A 15,174-nucleotide genomic window follows, 5' to 3' on the forward strand; every position below is an offset into this window, starting at 1 on the left:
GGGACACGATCAAAGTTAACTTTTATCTTTTTTTAAACAGATTGCATGAGGTTTTATTACACATATACAAAATAGCTATTTTAGCATTTAATTTTTATAAATTATATAGAGATGAATTTTGAAACGGAAAGCGATTTTGTAGCTGAATTACGCCAAATTACTTATTATCCACTTTGGGAGCCCGTCCAAATTCAAATACCTTTTGTACAACCAAAACCAGGGCCTCCTAGAATTGGAACTCATTTTGTTGTTTATTCAAAAACAATTCAATTGGCGGAAGCGCTTAGCTCTTGGATTTTATCTGGAAAAAATGTTTCCAATGGTATTTTGTTATGTTAAATATATCAATGCTTTTTATTCAGTAAATTGTATATTTATTTTCTCTCAAAGCCATTTTAACACAAGTTATTTTGCATTGCAAGAAATTACGAGAAAGAGCTTCATACACAGGAAGAATTATTCCTTTTCGAGAAGGATACATTTGTAACTCGAGCATTTTCTTGTTTAACATTATTTTAGGATCTATGCAATGCAGATGCCCAAAGAAAGATCCTTCTTCGTCATCTTCAACGCCACAAGAAGTGAAAAAAAAAGAAACAACTCCTTGTTCATGTTCAGTTTGTATTTTAAAAACAAAATGCAGACACATCATTGAATATTTACTAGATGTGATAAAGTTAACTAATACATATCAAATGAATTCATTCATTACACGTTTTTTCTTTTCTTCGTTCTCGACTCTAAATTGGGGATCTCAACAAGAGTATCATGATGGACTGCGATTATCACCTGGGATTGTCTCATTTGGAACATTCATCCACACAGAGTTAATTGACATAGGTCGAATTTGCGGTCCTGAATTTGCAGTGCGAATGATGTGGCCCGTTCTTCTATATGGCACCCGAACAGCTGCTTCCGCTCTGGAAAGCGCGCATGCATCACCTGCGCGGACAGAGCAATTGAAGGCAGACATCATTGGACTGCTTCTGCTGGCATATCGATGGACTCCATTTCTGTCACAAGGGAGAATAGCATTCATCAGCGGGATGGAGTGCATTGTGCGGCGCCTGCTGATCTTCCTCGGTATCCTTACGATGCCTCTGAGCAGCATAGCCCCCTTTCTCACTGCCATGTCTCATGCTGAGAAGCACGCAATCAGCAGCTCCATCGCATCCATCGACACTGACATTGATCCTGACGTGCTTTCTGTGAGGCGCTCTTTGTCTCCCCCACTTCACGGCTCCTCCAATTCATATGCTTCAGCTTCTTCTGGGCAGTCGTCGCCTTCCTCTCCTTCGCCTCATTCGCAGTGCTCTTCTCCTTCACATCCTGGAGGGCCTGCCATGACCTCTCCATCACCTCCGCCACAGGTCCCATCTTCCACTCCCCAACAGACATGGAATCTAATGGCAGACTCTCTCTTTCCCTATGTCATCTCCTTCCCAAATGAGGATGTATCTGACCAAACAAAACCCAGCTCTCCTCATCCACCAGGTGCAGCCTCGCCTTCTACCACAACTTCGCCTTCATTTCACTCTGTCTTTCTTTCTGGACACTTCAACGAAGCTTATTCATCACCACCGATCTCACGCACGTCATCTCCATCCAACTCTTCCTCTCCTGCCCCGTCAACAGCTGTCAGTGCAATGCAGAGTGCTGGTCTTAGCTCAAGCAGCAGCAGTGTCGGCATCGGCGTTGGTAGTGTTGGGGGTGCATCGGGTGTGTCTCAGCGGGGAGGGGCCAAGTCGATGCTGCAATGCTGGGCTCAGAGTGCGCTGAAGGCGTCGCAGCGGCAGAAGATCATCCCGTTTGTGCAGCCATACAGCAGCTGGGAGGAGATCCTGGCCTCTTCGACAGTCACGCAGGTGCAGCAGGAGTTCTACCACGTTGCAGCGACGATGAAGAACGAGAAGCACAAATGGAGAGAAGAGGCTGTGCGGATGCTCAGAACAGCCTACGTCAACTCTGAGGCTATTGCTGGTGTAGCTATTGATTTGCTGGCATTCAGCCCTATTTTGAAGGCTGTGAAGATGAAGCAGCCAAAGAGACAAGGATCTCGATTTGTACAATGTTTGTGACAACTCTATTGTAACAATGACAACAAATAATTAATTTAATTAAAAAATGAAATAATTCATTTTCAATTTTTTGTGTTTCTTTCTTCTTTCATTCAGCACAAAATCCACAAAGTGCATCTGCAGCATCTCTTGGCACTTCTGCCGAAGAGAATCCATTTTCTGAGCTTCCTCGTCCGCCTCTGATGACAGCGCATTCGTCAAAGCGAGGAGGCATTCTGAAAGAAGGAGAGATGAGAACTGATGGCATGCAGAAGGGAGGGAAAGAAGGAAATGAAGGAGGCAGCGACGAGGGAGAAGGAGAAAGAGAAGGGGAAGGAGAGAGAGAAGGAGATGAGTCAGACAGCAGCGACGACCTGGGCGACATCAACGACAACGAGGCATATGAAGAAGACGACTTCAACTTCGAGCCACTTCGTCCGCTTGTCACTTTGGACGATGTCATCACGATGGTTCTGCGGAGATCAGAGCTGCAAAGGAAGATAGCTGTGAGTGCTGTGCCGTATTCAGTGGCCTCGGCGCTTGCACGCTCCACGCGGCCGAAGCTGGAGATGGAGCCTCCCATCACAGGAGACGAGGCACTGCAGCTTGTTGAGATTTATGGGGTGATTGACTCTTTGCAGGCAGACTCTGGCGAGGATCCAATGGATAACAGAGAAGACGATGGGAGAGGTGAAGAGAACTGAATGCTGTTGCTTGTTAATATTATTGAATTCGTGTTTACAAACCATTTTATTTGGAAATTGACTTATATTTTATGAAATTTCTGTTGTTATTATTATGTTTTTATGTATATTTATGTACAATCATATTTTTTTTCTTTTTTCAAATAAATAATTATTTTTTTATATAAACACTGACAACAATTTTTTTTTTCATTTCACACGTACATTAATAAAGACTTATGCAATTTAAAGATCATTTATTCTACAAAGACGATTTAAACAGTTTTATTTTCTGAGATCATGAAAATAAAACAAATTGATCTGATGCATTATCTCCTTTCCATCATTTTTATCTCTCTTTATTTCCGCTTTTTTTGCGGAACAGAATTTTATTCATAGATGGCACACCAGGAGCAACCTAAGAAAAAGACTATTTTCCAAGTGATGAGGGAATATGAAAAGAAAATTGAGGACAGACAGCGTCAGTTCGAAGAAATTCAAGAGGAGGTTCTTCACTTGAAATCGGAGATTAAAGCAGAAAGAATTACACTTCAAAATACTCAAGCCATTGAAGAGGTTAAGGAAGGTTTGCAAATTATTATTGCATTTTTATTTTTCAATTTATTTTATCAAAACTTAATTCTATTTTTTTCAGCTGTCTTTTTTGAGAGGAAGAAATTAGAAAATCAAATACACGAATTAACATTAGAATTAGAAAGGAGAGAAACTATTCTCGCAACAACTACTCAATCATCTGTTTGGAATTTTTGTTTTGTATTCATATTGATAAGGGATTTATTACTATTTTTATATGTGTATAGGAAATGAAAGATGATGAAATCAAGCAATTCAAACAAGATAATGGAGCTGAAGAAGAGTCCATTCGTGAATTTTTGGAATCTCATGCGGAATCAAAAGCAAAAATTGAGCATTTCAGAGAAGAGACAATCAAGAACGAAAGGCAGACAAAGACTTTGCAGTTTCGTAAAACTCAACTTTTAACCATGCTTGCTCTTTTGAAAGCAGCATATGACAGCGATTCGCGGTCTGTATGTCCTCAAATACCAAGTGTTCCAGCGGAAGCAAGATTGGTAACAACAGAAAGCGAAATGATTCCTGATGTATTTTTTGATCTGGTAACATCTTTGCAGCAAAAGATGGAAGAATCTTCTGAAAGTGTTAAACAGCTTCTTGAAGATAAACAATCAATTTGCGATGACTTGGAAGAGGACTTGAAGCAATTCACACGAGATTCAAGACAATCATCTGAGAAAATGCAACTTACAAGAAAAGAAAGGGAATTAACGCAAAAAAGGAAAGAGATTGAAGAAGCCATTGAGAGGGACGAAAAGGAGAGAAGGCGATCGGGTCGCCCCTCATCAGGCTTAGGAAGCTTTGCTGACGAATATCAAGAAGCAGCTGACACAGGAGCAGGTGGGATGGGCTCACCAGGAATGAGCAGCATGAGAAAGACAGGTCTGAACGGTCCGATTGGCAAAAGAACACCAAAGAGATCTGCGATGTCTCCGATGCAGCCACCGAAAAAGGTTATTGGTGGCCCCAAAAATATACTTATTGGCGGGCCTGGAATTGAAAGATCAGTCTCCAGGTCACACCTCTAAGTTCGTAGTCTTTTGTTTTCTTTCCTTGTTCTATTGAAGTATACCGCATATAATTATGCTGGAATATTTCTTTTTTCTTCGTTATCAACATCTTCTCGAAAGTATTTCTTCTCATTTCCCAAAATATAATTTTCTTGATTATGAATAATTATTTTCTCAAAGCAAAACCTTTTGCTTTGCTTTCATTTAGTGGAAATGACAAATCAAAAGCTTTTATTCATTTCCTTGATTCTTGTTAATTTTTAGCTTCAAATTAAGAATTATCTTAATTTTCATCTCATCTTCAGTTTCAATCGACTGCATCTATTTCTTTTTCATTACAATCAAAAAATTCACACTTTTTAATCTCTAAAATCAAGTGAAATACGAAAAGTTTATGCTGATTTATTTAATTATTATCAATAACGAACAATAAAGATAGAAAGCACAGAATGTATTGAAAAAGTTAAAAAAAAAATAAAAAATCGATTAAACAAAAAGTAGATGATGTCCAATGATGTATTTGTCTGAAGATGTTTTTGATTTGTTCATTATTTTTAATTTCAAGAATGTCTATTGTACAATAGAAAACGATTTGATATTGCAGTCTTCATGAACAAATCGTCTATATTATGCTGGCAGCACCAAAATAGCTTTTTGAACATTTTATTTCCATATTCCTGGAATTTCTGTTCCACAGCTCTTGCACTTTCCTGTTTCAACATCAAATTTAGATTTGTCAACTGTTGTATTCATCATCCCAATTCTACGAACTAATACGGATCCACATTTCGGGCATTCTGTATTGCTTTTCCCAGAAGATCCAACATTGCCCATATAAATGAAGTTAACTCCGTTCTTTTTGCCAATACGATATGCTCGCTCAAGAGTCGATAAGGGTGTTCGCGGAGTGTCCATCATTTTAAATTCGGGGTGAAATGCGGAAATATGCCATGGAATGGATGGATCAACAGATACAAGCCACTTCGTCAAAGCATCAAGCTCTTCATCGCTGTCATTTTCACCGGGAATCAGGAGTGTTGTTGTTTCGACCCAAATTCCGGCTTTTTTTGCTCTTTCAACAGTTGCCAAAACTGGTGCAATTGATGACTTGCAATGCTTTTTATAAAATTCATCGGTAAAAGCTTTAACATCAACGTTAAATGCATCTATTAATCCGGCAAGCATATCCACAGCCTCTGGAGTTTCATATCCATTTGTAACAAACACTGTTTTAATTCCATGAGGCTTTACAAGAGCAGCAGTTGCCATTGCGTAATCCATAAATATTGTAGGTTCATTGTATGTAAATGCTACACTTGGAGATCTTGATTCAATGCAATGTTGCGCAATTTGCTCAGGTGAAAGTTTAATTCCAAGGAGTGAATCTTCAATGTCTCCAGTTCGACAAGCAGATCCTGCAATCTGATCCACTTGACTTATATCCCAGTTTTGACAAAAATCACATTTAAAATTGCACCCGATTGTGCCAATACTGTAGATTGGAGTTCCTGGAAGAAAATGATGCAATGGTTTTTTTTCCTTGTTTTAAAAAATATGAAGCAAAAAGTGAACATTTCACTTTTATAAAGCAAGCATACAATTGGATCAGTATGATGTGCTATTGCTCTCCCAAATACCATCGAAACGATGGAGCCATCAACATTTTTTCTCACGCCGCATATTCCTGCTCTTCCAGGAGTTATAATGCATCCTACACAGAAACATATTCATCAAAATAACGCAAAAAGAAAAGGTTCTACATACGATGCGAGCAGCATAAACATTTTACTTTCTTATCGTCAAGAGACTCCCAAGTTTTTGGTGCTGACATTTAAAATATAAATATGGGAATATTTTGATCTTTATTTTTCCTGATTATTTCAGTTCGATTCAATAAAAAACTGCGTTTTTAAAAAACCGCACACTAAAAAGAAACATTTCAGAGATCGTCCGATGAATCAAATAAACTTTCAATTCTCAAAAATTGATGTCTCTTTGGATTTGACTTTGGCTTTGGAGCTGGTCTATGCTTCACGTTGCTCGATAGCAAATTTTTTGTTGAGGGAAGAGGAGGACTAAGATTTTCAGAAAATTGAAGCGAAGTTCTTTTAGCCACTTTAGCTTCTGTTCGAGTTTGTCTTTCTTTTCTTTTGGATTCTGACTTTTTCAGAAGAGGTTGAACAGAAAACAGAATTGTACTGTCTTCTTCTTGAAGAGAATTGTCTTCTGCCCTTCTTTTTCGCATTTGAGAAGCAGAAGCACGTTTTGGCTGAGGTTGAATGCCTTTGGCCTTACTCTGCTTGGAAATACGGTCACCTCCAAACAAAGAATGTTCTGTGTTATCTTCGTCTTCTGTTTCGATGTCTTCAAATTCTTCAGTTGGATGCAAGTTTTGGAAAGGAGCAGCATACGAAGCAGATGAAGATGATGCTGACAAAGGAGAGATTGATGGAGAAGGCGAAGGAGAAGAAGGAGAAGGAGATGAGTCTCTTTTGTGTGAATGTTGCTGTATCATTTTCTGTTGCTGCTGACGTTGCACTTGCAGCCGAGTGAAATGAGCTGTGTTATTTGTTGCCATTGCCACTGCTGCTGAAGGCTCTTCTGTTCTGTGAAGGCGGTCATCATTTTCCTTTTGTGCCAAAAGAACAGAAAGAGAGCTGCTTATGTGGCAGGAATGGCGAGAAGGGAAGAATCTGGGCAGATGAGGAATATTCTGAAGCATTTCTGCCACAACACGCTTGGCCTCTGCACTTTCGTCTGTGAGAGACAGTTCAGACAGAGAATTCGAAAAATCAGCTGAAGATGCTTCAGATGCTTCAGATGATGAAGAAGACAAGGAAGATGTTGGATTTGATGGATTTTCGGATTGCATTCTGTTTTTTGAATGATTTAAAGGAGAATGTGATTTGTGCTGAAATTGTCTTTCTGTTGGACCTTCCTCAGGCTGAGTGTCAAATTCATCTTTTTGAAGGAATGAACGATCGTCTTCATCAACAAGAAGTTGCTCTGCACACGCAAGATTCTATTCATAAATGTGAGTTGTTGAATAAAAAAAGAAACATCCAGAATTCACACAACACAAACAATAAAACAATTCAACAAAGAGAATTCGAAAGAATTTATTGCCTTTCCTTTCAAAATAAACCAAACACAAACTTTAATCATAATTTTTCCAGTTTGTTGCGAAGGATACAACAAAAAATATCGAGTGTACGAAAACTGATTTTGCTCCACTTCTGAATGAGATGGAGGAAATGAAAGGAAAGGCGATGCTGTCACAGAAGAAGTGCAAACGAGACACTCATCCTTTTCAAATAGAAAGATGAAAAGCAATTAAAAGACATAATATTTAATTCAAGACAATTATGAAAAATGCAAACGTTCTCTTCCAGAAGTGTTGTGAGTGCAGAAAACAGCATGAAGTTGTTGAGAAATGCTGGCGAACCAATGAGTGGAGGAGAGGAAGAAGATGACAGAACCAAAGGCTAAAAAAAGCAAGATAGAATGATATGTTTATCATACGGCAAGACAGGAAAAAAGTCATCATAGTAAAAATTTGTAATAGAATCAATGCAATCATTCCATTCATAATATTTCAAGACAAGAATAAAAACTTTAAGAATTACAAAGAAAATGACAAATACAAACATGCCCAAATAAATGAGAGTCTGAAATTCCTTCTGTGCTGACTGTGGCGTATGCCCGAAGACATTGCCAGATGCCAAGTGAATGAAGAGGAGCAGATGAGTCAGTTGAATTGCGTGATGGAGTGGATGTTGAAGTGGGTGATTGCCCTTCCACGACAGATGTACCAATCCTGTTGAGAAACATTCAATTCCACAAATGTATTTAATCATTTGTACAATCATAATTATGTTGTCAAAACATAAAGTTGAAAAATATGCAAATAACAAATAGAAGGCAATGAAAGTTCAATATTAATCAGCTGTTTCACACCGAAGAGAAGGATATGTCTGAGAAGGTTGAATTGGATGAGGTCTGCTTGGACATAGAAAGGCATTAGATGAGCTTCTAAACTGAGCTGTGTGAGATGGAGAACAAGCATCAGAAACAGAAGAAGAAGAAGAAGAATCAATAGAAGCAGGATTGAAGGAGTGGAGTGTGGGTGCAACGTCAGAAGCAATTTCCGGATGAGAATCAACAAGAAGTCTTTGATGATGAAAAGGGCACATCTGAAAGATATGTGGAGAAATCGATAAACAAAACATCATCCAATTATCACTTAAAAAAAAAAATAATTGTTGTGTTGCATGCCTGATCAAGTGAAATAAAAGGCAAAGGCAGTATTTCCATTGCTGAATCGCAAAATAGAGGGAAAGAGCGACAAGATTCGTCATTTTGAGATGAAACAGACAGTTGCGAAGAAGAAAAGGATGAATTGAAAGAAGAAGAATTTGAAGCATTAGAAGCTGATTGAACAGATACAGAAGAATCATCTTGTTCTTTTTCAATCTTAAAAAGCAACATGACATTGCCAACAGGAGGCGAATCATTTTGAATGCCGAATAGTTTTGGAGTTGTGATTGGTGCAGCAGAAACAAATTTGAACTGGTTTTTGTGAGCAAACTGATTCTTCAAATCTTCAGTTTCATCGAAAGTTCCACAATAATATACTTCTTTTGATGAAAATGGTAAAGAAATAGAAGCATCTGATGGAAGTTGTGCAAAACAATTCAACGCTCCAAATGCTTCCTCATTTATTTCTTCAATTTTTGTCTTTGTTTGATATTTATCACTTGATGGTAGAATACCAGCGCTGGGCGAAAATAAATAATGCTGCTGATGAGCACTAACCCCAATGCTTGTTGAAGTAATGCGCGAAACAAGCGAACGAAATGAAGAAATCATCAAATGAGGAAGAGCAGATGATGACGATGGCTTATAAATAATTGTCAGATTTGAGTATTCAGCCAAAAGAGACGAAAAAGAAAGAGAAGACGATGTTGATGCTGTAGCACCATTCATAAAAGATTCATCAAATATCTTTGAGAATTGAGTATCGTTTTTTAATTCTTTTGATAAATGATCTCCACTGAGATCGTTCTTCAAAGAATCAGATAAATCATTATTTGAGTTTTTAAATGAATTTTCTGATGCTAGCGAACGATGTCCAAGGCTGCTGGGAGGAGGTTCTCCAGAAGATGTTATTACAACCGTTATTCGAATTGATTGATCAGAACATTTTTGAAGAACTTCTCGAAAAGAATTATCGATCTTTGGAAGCTGAGAAGTTACCAAAAATATTTCTTTGATTGCACAAAGATTTGAATAATTTTGAAAACATGATAGCGATTCTGAAAAAAACGAGGTGAGAGCTGGAAACAGATTAATCAATTGATCAGATTATAACGAATAAACCACTTTGATTGGTTCCAAAATATAACTGTGAAAGGAGGATATCTGCCTTCTTTTTAACGAAACGTCGAAAATCAAATGGTTGTATAACCTGTAGAATGCAAAAAAATACAAAGAATGAATGATAAAAATTTTTAAATTCTCATCAAGTAATTGCGAACCAAATTCTGCTTCAATGGAATCGTGCACAATCCAATTGATACATTTGCGAAAAGCGGATATATGACAAGAGTTTCAAGGAAATATTGATACCCAATAAGAAATGAATCCACAAAGAGTCTGTGGGCTTCCCATGCCTGCTTATCAATCATCCTTAAATCAAGGCCTATTATTATTCCAACTTTTTGCATCCAACAACAGAGATAAACCAAAATTATAATCGAATTGTGACATTTTGTAAACAACCCTTATTTTTATAAATCATTTCCTCGACGTTTGCTTTCTCAATTATTCATCTAAAGTGAGCAGCAGGAAATGCGTATTGAAAAAGACTTCATTTTAAAGGATAAAGGAACAACTTATTATCTTTGAAGAATTTATTATTGAAACAAAAAATTGAAAACAACGGGCTTGTCCGGGAATTGAACCCGGGACCTCTTGCACCCTAAGCAAGAATCATACCACTAGACCAACAAGCCGTTGAGGAAAGAAAAATTTTGAGCCATGTTTAAAATACATCATTTTGCGTAAACCATAAATAGAAAATAAAAATACATTCAATTATTTGAAAGTTTTTCGTTTTATAAATTTGTATCCATGATTAAATCCAAAACGAAACAAAGCAATAAACCACCAACATTACCTCAAAATATCAAACGTAGTTCCACAAATGTTGAAAGAACGAAAACACAACAACTTCCATTTTCAAATTTAAATGCAGATGAGAAACGTAAACTCGAAGGACTCGTACAAGAATTGTTCAAATATTCTCAAGAGAAGAAAGAATTACAACAGAAAGTGGAGCAGCTTCTTGCTGAAAAAGAAAAAGATGAAATACTTCTTAATTCTCTTAAATCGCAGGAAAAAGAGAAAGACAGTTTGATAGAGACAACAAAGACCGAAATGGAACATCTGTCATCAACTTTGCACTTAGATATCGATGAAATTCCCAATGATTTGACAATTTCTCAACCTAATGACAAAGCGACATATTCTCCAGATAAACAGGAAAATATGTTAGAAATATCATTCCATCAAGCAGGAAATAAAAACGTAGAATCAACTAATTCTACAGCACATGAAACTAATTTATCTGAAATTTCGAAATTGAATTTTGATCCATTGAAAGATCTGATACAATCTTGTGTATCGATAAAGCAATCGTTGCATCAAATTGATGAAATTGAAAAAGAAATATCACCTTTACCCCCTCCAGTTTTGCTATTGTCCGAGGAATCAACCAGAAAACAAAACGAATCAACTGTTAACAAAGTCAATTACGAAAGAAAAGCACCATTAAAAAAAGAAAAAAATTCACCAATAAAATCTACAATTCACGACGAAGCACCAACTGAAAAATTTGAAAGCGATGGAACAGCAGACAGCGATTCCGACTTTTCTGAGGAGGAGGATGAAGTTGAAATTGAGCAAAATAATTTGAAACAAATTACTGGAAATGACAAAGAGGAACAAAACTCAGAAAATCAGAAAGAAGAAGATCATTTCAAAGATACGAAGCAAACGAAAAAAGACATATCTGAAAGCGAAGAAAGCGAACATTCCAGCGAACAGAGCTTTTCAGAGAGTTCAAGCATTGAGCCTGATGATTTTGATACAAATCAACAAGGGACAACAGGACAACCTCAGCTGAATTCAACAAATATTACAAAACCATCTTCTTCTCCTTATTCTTCTCTTGAGCAGCCTGCAAATTATGCAGAAGTTGCACTCACTGCCGAGCCATATGTCAGCATGAATCCATCATATCGCCCATCTGACACGGATGCATCAGTCCTCAATCAGCTGATGCTGCTGAAGACATCTCTTGGGAACAAACTCGAATCTGATCGCAACCAATCGCCATCATCTTCTTCAATCTCATCTTCACCACCTCATTCTACAACAACTCCTAAGCCACTTCTTCCGCAATCACTTCCACAACCACTTCCACAACCACTTCCACCTCCTCCTCAGTCATTTTTTGCTTCCTCTTCACAAACAGATACACCTCAGCCTTCAAAAAATATGATTAGTTCTGCTTCAAAAGAAGAATCGACTTCCCATTTACCGGAATCACTGCCTCCTCCTCCGCCTTTTCAGATTACACCACAATTTTCGCTCACTTCATCGTCATTAAATCTTTCTGTTCCACCTCAGTCTAATTATGTTGTGTCCAACCCAATTCCGCTGAGCTCACGTGGTTATCCTGCCGAAGCCTTCCCAGAACCAGAGCCTTTGACACACACACAACTGATCAATACAACCAACAGCGTCCAATTGAGCCCTTCGAAAATGCTTCCACAGGGCTATTCTTTGCAGACTCCTTCGATTGTCTCTCTTCCATATGCTCATTCGCCTCAGAGGCATCTTTCAGGCTCGCCTTATTCAATGTCTTCAACACAGTTTTATCCATCTCCTACGCAGGATGTTATTGTCTCTACGCCAGCTACTTTCTATTCAATGAATCCATCATTTATGCCAGACGAGGCTTCTTTGAGTCATCGAAGTTTAAGCAGACACAAAAGCACGTCTCAAATGCACAAAAGAAAAGAAGGCAGCAAAACAAACAGACACATGAAAGCATCACATGTTCATCACAGCAAAAGAAAGAAGAGCAAAGAAAGACATCACAAAACTAAAAATGAATCAGATAAAGACAACTCTTCATCAGAATCATCTTCTGAATTATCTGATGAAAAATCATCTGATTCAACTGCATCTTCAGAAACTTCAACATCATCAACTTCATCTTCATCATCTGCATCCACTTCAACAGCATCATCATCATCATCATCATCATCATCTTCTTCTTCTTCTTCAACATCTTCTTCAAATTCACCATCTTTTAAAGAACATTCGTCTTCAACCACTTCAAATTCCAGTAGCATTTCCTCATCTTTCTCTTCAGATGAAAAGTCAGATAAGCATTCACACAGGCACAAGAAATCTTCAAAGAATGAAAAAGCAAAAGAAGACGAAAGGAAGACGAAACCAAAAGATAAAGTTAAAGAAAAAGAACAGCACAGAAAAGAAGACAAAAAGGTGAAAGAAAAATCAAAGCATAAAAAAAGAACTAAAGACAGAAAAGAAAAAGAACACGCAGATTCTTCAGAAGAAAGCAAGAAAAAAGAAAAAAGCATCCAAAGATCAGAAGAGAAAAACGACAAAATATCAAATCAACATAACGAAAAATTGGATTCCTCACAAAAGGGAAAAACGATTGAAAGGAAAGACTTAGAGCAAAGCAAGCCTAAAGAAGATGTTTCAGAGCAACTGCATCAAGAAAAAGAGACTGAACATTTGACAGAACATGTCAAAGAGAGTGCCGAAGCGAATACTCAAACAGAAGAGATACAAAATGATACAAACAAAAAAAGTAATCTTGAAGATTCAAATGCTGCTGCAAGTGGAGAAACGAAAAAAAGAAAAGTTGAATTTATTTTGGATGCAGATGATTCGAATAAAAGTGCAGATAAGAAAGCAATGAAAGATGCTGAAGGAAAGACAACAGCTCTGCCAGTTGCTTCGAGTGAAAAAGAGACGCAAACAGAAATGATTCAAAGGAAACGCTCAAACAAACTTCTGACCCCACCAAAGTTCAAAGTGAATTCGACAGCACAAATAGAAGAACGTCCAACAATTAAGATAACTCCAAGAAGGAAGCAAACAAGCAAAACTGAAAATGAAAAGCCCGAAGAATTGGAAAACAAACAAAAAACACATAAAAAGGTTGAATGCAAAAGAAAGCGTGAAACACTCATTAATGATGATGATGAAGAAATAGATTCAGCTGAAAGTGATGAGTTGTCTGAACAACATGAAGATGAAGAAAGCGACGAATCAAACGATCAACTTGACAATTTCTTAGGTGAGCAGTCAAATGCAGATGAAAAGGAAACTAAACTGAAGCTTTGGTCGTGGAGAGAAGAATTGCATTCACCGCCTCATCAGCAAAGACCAACAAAGAAATCAACACGAAATGATTCTATGAATAGCAATCATTTGAAGAGAAACATGAAACAGAAAAAAGAAGAAAAGCAAAAAGAGGAAAAATCAACTTCAGAAGCTAAGACTTTGGAGAGAAGGTGTAACGAACAAACCCCCAAAAGACAGTTGAAAAAAGGAAAATTAAGTCGCTCAACAAAAGAAAAGAATGAAACACAAAAATTCAACCAAAAATCTCGTTCTTTCTCTCAAAAAACAAAAGACTTATCAAATGATGAAGAAGCCATGATAACACCATCTGCTTCTTCACGTTCCTCAACCTTAACAAAAAAGCAATCTTCACAAAATTCCTCAAGCAATTCTGATCATTTCACACCGTCTCGTCCAAAAAGATCAGCAAGTGCAGCATCAGCACCGCCTTCTTCGTATGAGCTGACTTTGGAGATGTCGCGAATGCTGAATGGAATGCCAATCTCAGCAACTCGTCGGATGCTTCGAAGGAAAGAAAGAGAAGACGAGGCAGAAGAAAGAGAAAGAGAAAGAGAAAGAGAAAGAGAGATTAAAAAAGAAAGAACGAAAGAGAATGAAAAAGAGAGAAATGAAGTAAGAAGAAATCATTTTGGAAGAAATTTAAAAGAAGAGAATGAAAAATACGAAGAAGACAACAGTTTCGATGTGAGGCCAGCATTTGACAATGAATCAGAGGAATCTTTTGATGACAATACAGAAGATGAGCTTGAAGATGAACAAGAATTGACAGAAGATGAATTTGAAGACAGCAATTTCGATTTGAGTGGGAATGACATTTCTGAGCAGACAATTGCCGAAGAGGAAGAAGACGAAGAAACATTTGACAGCCACTTTTCACCGCCATTGATTGTATCTCCTTCTCATCACTATCATCCATCACATAACTCAGATTATGGCACTCTCCAACAGCAACCACATTCTCATCAGAGCACCTTGCCATATTCTAATGTTCAAGCTCCAACATCAACACCTCCTTCCTCAGTTGTTGCATTAAATAGATCTCATTTAGCAGATAACTCTTATAGTTCTCCAATACACCCCCGAAGTATATTGACAGAAGAAGAAAAATCAATAATACTTTCTTCACCATCGCCTGCAATGAAGAAAAAAAGACCTTGAAAACCGAGAGAATATTTTCTTCAAAGTAAAATTTTTTATCCATTTTTATTTTCAAAGATTTGTTTCTATTAATCTGATATTTGTCTTGTTACATGCAAATTTTTAATTTCATAAACATTAGGCAGATTACGATGCGATCTACAGTGCAAAACAGATGATCCACTTAAACCCAGTTTTTTGAAACCATAATTTCTCCTTTTA

The 15,174-nt window shown here is 37.4% G+C and overlaps 4 protein-coding genes across 4 annotated transcripts; 3 read left to right on the top strand and 1 right to left on the bottom strand.

Annotated features, from left to right (window-relative positions):
• The first annotated feature begins 6 nt into the window (after window positions 1–6).
• On the top strand, window positions 7–2,991 carry MONOS_992 (uncharacterized protein). The gene is made up of 4 exons (XM_067880462.1): window positions 7–50; window positions 110–322; window positions 391–2,070; window positions 2,175–2,991. Exons 2-4 carry the CDS (start codon window positions 112–114, stop codon window positions 2,759–2,761), a joined length of 2,478 nt encoding a protein of 825 aa, XP_067736056.1. The 5' UTR covers window positions 7–50; window positions 110–111; the 3' UTR covers window positions 2,762–2,991.
• Window positions 2,992–3,071: 80 nt separating this feature from the next.
• Window positions 3,072–4,745, top strand: MONOS_993 (uncharacterized protein). Its single transcript, XM_067880473.1, has 3 exons — window positions 3,072–3,326; window positions 3,396–3,496; window positions 3,562–4,745. The coding sequence occupies exons 1-3, from the start codon at window positions 3,140–3,142 to the stop codon at window positions 4,360–4,362; spliced, it is 1,089 nt and encodes a 362-aa protein (XP_067736057.1). The 5' UTR covers window positions 3,072–3,139; the 3' UTR covers window positions 4,363–4,745.
• Window positions 4,730–8,658, bottom strand: MONOS_994 (putative Radical SAM protein; the record flags this gene model as incomplete). Its single annotated transcript, XM_067880483.1, has 9 exons — window positions 4,730–5,883; window positions 5,943–6,055; window positions 6,109–6,168; window positions 6,313–7,366; window positions 7,501–7,650; window positions 7,725–7,829; window positions 7,993–8,161; window positions 8,302–8,537; window positions 8,620–8,658. 9 exons carry the CDS (start codon window positions 8,656–8,658, stop codon window positions 5,008–5,010), a joined length of 2,802 nt encoding a protein of 933 aa, XP_067736058.1. The 3' UTR covers window positions 4,730–5,007.
• A 1,818-nt stretch (window positions 8,659–10,476) lies between these two features.
• On the top strand, window positions 10,477–15,108 carry MONOS_995 (uncharacterized protein; the record flags this gene model as incomplete). Its single annotated transcript, XM_067880494.1, has 1 exon — window positions 10,477–15,108. The coding sequence occupies one exon, from the start codon at window positions 10,477–10,479 to the stop codon at window positions 14,971–14,973; it is 4,497 nt and encodes a 1,498-aa protein (XP_067736059.1). The 3' UTR covers window positions 14,974–15,108.
• Window positions 15,109–15,174: the final 66 nt, after the last annotated feature.

This window comes from Monocercomonoides exilis (genome assembly GCF_001643675.1).
Source record: "Monocercomonoides exilis strain PA203 chromosome Unknown scaffold2-2631571, whole genome shotgun sequence".
Taxonomy (NCBI): domain Eukaryota; phylum Preaxostyla; order Oxymonadida; family Polymastigidae; genus Monocercomonoides; species Monocercomonoides exilis.

Excerpts from the sequence above, each read along its gene's own strand:
- MONOS_992 (XM_067880462.1), top strand. The coding sequence starts at position 112 with ATGAATTTTGAAACGGAAAGCGATTTTGTAGCTGAATTACGCCAAATT. Across the intron at positions 323-390 it reads TGGAAAAAATGTTTCCAATG|CCATTTTAACACAAGTTATT; the intron begins GTATTTTGTTAT and ends TTTCTCTCAAAG. Across the intron at positions 2,071-2,174 it reads AGGATCTCGATTTGTACAAT|CACAAAATCCACAAAGTGCA; the intron begins GTTTGTGACAAC and ends TCTTTCATTCAG.
- MONOS_993 (XM_067880473.1), top strand. The coding sequence starts at position 3,140 with ATGGCACACCAGGAGCAACCTAAGAAAAAGACTATTTTCCAAGTGATG. Across the intron at positions 3,327-3,395 it reads CATTGAAGAGGTTAAGGAAG|CTGTCTTTTTTGAGAGGAAG; the intron begins GTTTGCAAATTA and ends TATTTTTTTCAG. Across the intron at positions 3,497-3,561 it reads CAACAACTACTCAATCATCT|GAAATGAAAGATGATGAAAT; the intron begins GTTTGGAATTTT and ends ATATGTGTATAG.